General features: G+C 44.5%; 1 protein-coding gene across 1 annotated transcript in view; it reads left to right on the top strand.

The window, feature by feature from the left end:
* Positions 1–2,334, top strand: part of dock4 (dedicator of cytokinesis 4) — an 81,248-nt gene extending 78,914 nt beyond the window's left edge. Inside the window, exon 52 of the mRNA XM_063197098.1 lies at positions 1,540–2,334. Within this exon, the coding sequence (XP_063053168.1) occupies positions 1,540–1,974 (435 nt within the window). The 3' untranslated portion in view covers positions 1,975–2,334. The remainder of the gene's footprint in view (positions 1–1,539) is intronic.
* Positions 2,335–5,272: the final 2,938 nt, after the last annotated feature.

The raw sequence follows: 5,272 nt of genomic DNA on the forward strand, positions 1-5,272 counted from the left end.
CTATAGGGAGCCAGGAGTAGATGATGGTCCGAGCCAACATCCGCACTCCTCTTTATTCTGCAGTCTTGTAGGGTTCCGCGCCATGTTCTAAAAATCGCTATGTGGTCTATCTGGTTCTCGTATGATCCATCAGGTGATCTCCAGGTCACTTTGTGGTTCTCCTGGTGTGGGAACATTGTGCCTCCTATTACCATATCGTTTACGGAGCAAAAATCAACAAAGAGCTCTCCGTTGTGGTTCATGGTTCCAACCCTGTGATTTCCCATCACTCTCTCGTTGCCGCTATTTACTGATCCCACTTTGGCATTCATGTCTCCCATGAGGATGGTGATGTCTCTCTTCTTGCGCTTGGCCATGGTTGCCTGCAGCTGTTCATAGAACAATTCCTTCTCTGCATCGCTTGCATCGTTGGTGGGGGCATATGCCTGTATGATAGTTGTGTCTTGACAGCGGGAAGTAAACCTTCCTATGATGATTCTCTCTGAGATGGGTTCCCACTCCTTCAGGGTCCTTGCACTTGTCTTTGACATAATGATCCCTACTCCTCCTCACATGGTGTTGGGTGCTCTTCAGGGAGGGCCAGAATATATGATGGTTTCTCCGCTCTGTAGGGTCGTCTTGCCGCTTCCTAACCATCTTGTTTCACTTAATCCAACTATTTCTATCTTCAGTCTTCGCATTTCTGCAGCTACTTGGTGAATTCTTCCAGCTTGGTAGAGGGTTCTAACATTCCATGTTGCAATGTTAGTACGGTATCTGGGGGACAGAAGCTTCGGTCTATGAGACGTCATTGGCTGTCCTCCTCCAGGGGTGTCATCAGAACTGTCAACACGCCTCTTCCCGCTCCGAGTTTGTTCTCTAGCAGGTTGAGACTTTCTCACTGAGGTTTTCGTAGCATATATTTTTTTTACAGAATAAGGTTGCTAGCCTTATGTCCAACCCACTGACCATAATTGGTCGGATGTGGGAGGGGTGGAGTTGGCTTGTTAGTCCTCTTCCCCAGTCCTATTGCCCTCCAGGTAATGGATTAAAGACTCACACCACATGAGACCAGGCAGGTTTGGGGTTGTGTACAAGCTGCCCCGGCACGTCAAGCCCAACCAACTCCTGCTACCATGTAAGTGGTAGTCGCACATGGATCTACCCCTACTGGCAGCGCGAGACAGACATTTTGGTAACACTTTCCTCATGTGCATGACATAACAGCGGCATTACAGTGTCGTAATGCATGTGTCATGAACATTATGTCAATGTCATAAACATTTTATGACTTTGTTATTAAGTGACGTTCGGTTATGGTAAAGACAACCCAAACAATGAACCACTCTACCACACCCCAAACCCCCTCCACACACACACACACACACACACACACACACACACACACACACACACACACACACACACACACACACACACACACCTTTGCAGAGTATATAGGTGGAAAACCCTAATGTTATGTCATTACTATTTCTATGCATTTGACACATAACATCTTAATGTCTGTCTGTCTGTCTGTCTGTCTGTCGTCCCTCCCAGACCTCCATGCCTCCCTTGACCCCTTCGCCCATCGAGAGCCTGCCCCCTGGTGGCCTGCTGCTGCACTCTCCTGCGCGCTCCGGCAGCTGTAGCAGCGGCATCTCCTCTCTGAGCCGCTGCAGCGTGTCGGACACGTGCGGCATGGAGCCGGGGTCCAGCGACTCCCCAGTGCCCCTGCCCCTGCCGCTGCCCGTCCCCTTGCCCACCCTGGAGGAGCCCATGGTGCGGCGCGGCAGCAAGACGCCGCCTCCCTACAGCGTCTACGAGCGCAACAACCCCAACCGCCGCACCACCCCGCTGCCCCACAGCCTCTCTGTGCCCCCCGCCGTGGACCCCGCGTTGGGTCTGCCGCCCAAGCCGCATCTCAACCGCAGCCTGCGACTGCACTCTGAACCGCGGCCGCGGACAGTCCCCCGCAAAGTCTCGCAGCTATAACAGGGGCAAACGCACCGCATGGCATGGCATCATAGGAGATTCTAAGATTGTTGTTTTACACTGCTGTATACACACACACACACACACACACACACACACACACACACACACACACACACACATACACACACACACGTCACAGCCGTAACCTTGAGAAGGAGCGGGTGCGGAGGTCCGTGTGGTCAGGCACAAGCAAGCACACTACTACCTGTTTTTGGTGTGCCGTTGTGTTCGCAGCCTTTTTATGTCATGGTTCGAACTGGGGGCTTTAAAAAAAAAAACTGTCTGAAGTACTTTTAGGAGCCATGAAGAGATTCAACACAACTGGATAAGATTATCTGCATTTAAAAAACTAATGAAAAGGGCAAGTAAAGTTTGAAAAATGTACACATCTGGCGGGTCCATATTTGCATTTAGAGTTCTTTAGCTGTAGTCAATCATATTTTTGATAGATGTTTAATAATAATGATATTATCTATGTACAGTATGGTCAACAGTTAGAACTTTTCCGGGCCTTTACTCAGAAGGGTCACACTCAAGCAGCTAGTTCTGCGAACCCATTTGAAATATTTTTTTTCAGAAGGTGCTAATACCTAAAACAGTATACCTGATGAATCTTCAGTATTTTTTGTAGACTTTGTGTTTATGAAATTTCCTGATAGTCACAGCCTTGCTCTCATTACACAGTTTCTAAAAATGGTACTTTTTGTAATCACATTTTAGGAATCTGAAAAGGATCTCCAGGGTTCTGTGAGGGGGGAAAATAACATGTAAAATATGTTTTGTGTTTGTTCCAACCAATTAACCGGACAGGCGTATCCTAATTAGGGTTGTTTGAAAAGGTAGATGAGCTAAATTGTTAAAAACCACCTGAGACAGAAAGGACTGTGCTTTTTGAGGGTGTTTTTCCCACCTCTGATAGTATTCAAACAAGACACGTGGCTTAAATGTTTAGGTAGCTATAGTGACTTTTCACAACCTACAGTGCTTTGACAGTTTTTTGGACAAAGATACAGAAATATACTTCCACTTTGCACTACTAGAAACTTTCACTGCCTGACCAAAACATCACATTCTTCTTACACACGCATAGACTTAGTGACCACTGCATAAAGCACAGTTTGTTAAAAAAAAGGAAAAGAAAAAGACACAGATGCATTTCTTTTTAAAAAATTGTTAACTGTCATGATGCTGTATTCATGCGCCTGAGCTCGAGCTATGGCTGACAACTGTGTAGTGTGTTCTCTCGTCTTCATCGTGCCATGTGACGGTTCTGTATATCAGTGGTTCTCAAAGTGGGGGTCCGGGGACCACCTTTTGGGCCCTGTGGTGCATTGCCAGAGGGTCCATTAAAACGTTTGTTACGATTTCATGAATGACAATGTTACAGCAAGAACATGTTGAAGCTTATCTGTGATATGTACCAGCTGTTTATAGTAGATATTTTTGAAAACCCATTGGTGTTGGCCTCTCGTTTACACTTTTACAAGAGTTTTCAAAAATCCAGTTTAAAAAAAAATCCCATGTAGGGGAAGTTTATGCATTTAAAAATATCGGCTTTCGTGTAACCAGCACCTTATCTACAGCAATCCAATCACTTTCTGCCGGTTATCCCCACCCTTATAACACTGACCAGTGACAAACACTGGCTACGTTCACAGGAGACATTTAATTCGGAATAAACTGACTTTCATTCTGAATAAAGCTTAATTCCGCTTTGAGAACGTCATGTAAACACCTCTTAATTTGGAATTAAAGGAATGACGTAAGTAAACTCGACGGAACTATTTAATTCTGCATTATTAATTCGGAATAAAAAACATTATGATTATGTCGACAAATTACAATATGTCATGCTGTCAAAACCCAAGATACAGTATAGCCTACTGTAAATAGACACTGTTGAGGGGGTCCTTTGAAAAAATAACTGCTCTAGTAGGGGTCCCCGGCCCCAATAATTTTGAGAACCCATGCTCTATATGGATTGCTGACGTTGTGCCAAAGAAGCGTAACAGTACATACGTAACTGACGTTTTAAAGTGCTGCGAGTAACGTAGAGCTGCTTCAGTAGTAGGATGTGTCAAGTCAAGTTGTGCACTCTAATGTACTTCATATGCAGTTTGCAGAAGCGTAGATTTCTGGCAGCATGATGTGGCATGTATGTGAAGCATCAAGCAATATACAGTATAAAAAAATATAGCCTACCCGCTGTGGTATATTGTGAGGGTGTCTTTCTTTTGGACACAAAATGGCAGCATTTGTATTTTTGTTTTTACTTTCAGTGCATCCTCTCTCCACTTTGTCTCTGATGAGGGAATGGCTTTGTTTGATGAGACTGTGAGGGTGAGGGGTGGGGGTGGGAGCTGCTTTTTGCTGTCGAATGTTGTTTTGAAATTTAACTTGAGACACCATCTTGAATGTGGTATTTCATCACTGTTTTCAGTGAGTTGGTTACTTACAAAAGCACAGTCAAGTGTTACCACGAAATCTTACTTCACACTGGGACATGAATGGAATGTATTAGGCCTAATGAACTGGGGATGGACATTAGACGGCTCCATGCAAGATTTTACCACTGGGGGGCAGTATAAACCCGCAACATACCGAACTGGATTCAAGAAGAGTCTTGTGGATTTGTCAACTGCGCTTCGGCGGTTCTAATTTTACTGCAATAAACTATTACAGTAACAGTGTTTGTACATGTTTATTCTATGTTAGCCCATATGCAAGGCGATGACCTACCATTGCTGAAAAAGGTTGTTGGGATTGGTATTTCTGATTCCATCCTTTCACAATGTCAAAATCCATGGGTAGGCCTCATTAAAGACAGTTCATATTTTCTTTGAACATGATTGCTAAGAAGGAAATAAAGGCTACATAGGCCATTGTGTCACACACTACACACAGAGTCACATCACAATCTAAAAGCAGGGATGCAGGCAACCTAGGGCCCTGCATCATGACCAGTGAAGCCTGGTAGGCAATTTTGTATCCAGCAGACCTACACTGTTTTAGTTATTTTCTAGCAGACACATTTTTTTCCATCTAATTAAGGAATGACGTTCTGTCGGTTGGGTTTAAAGTATTCTAGGCCTACATCACTTAATAGGTGGTAGACTAATGGTAGCATTCAAAGACAAGAATGTGGACTGTTTTGATGCGTCACCCTGAAATAAACAGCATGTGGACATTTTGAAGTAGGCCTAATAAAAGCGACGTTTACGGACAGCTTTCCGATTAACAGGGATGGAAAAAGCCTGCTTTTAAGAGTTTCTTTAATGTAGGTGAAAGTTCAATT

This window comes from Engraulis encrasicolus, chromosome 4, assembly GCF_034702125.1.
Source record: "Engraulis encrasicolus isolate BLACKSEA-1 chromosome 4, IST_EnEncr_1.0, whole genome shotgun sequence".
NCBI lineage: Eukaryota > Metazoa > Chordata > Actinopteri > Clupeiformes > Engraulidae > Engraulis > Engraulis encrasicolus.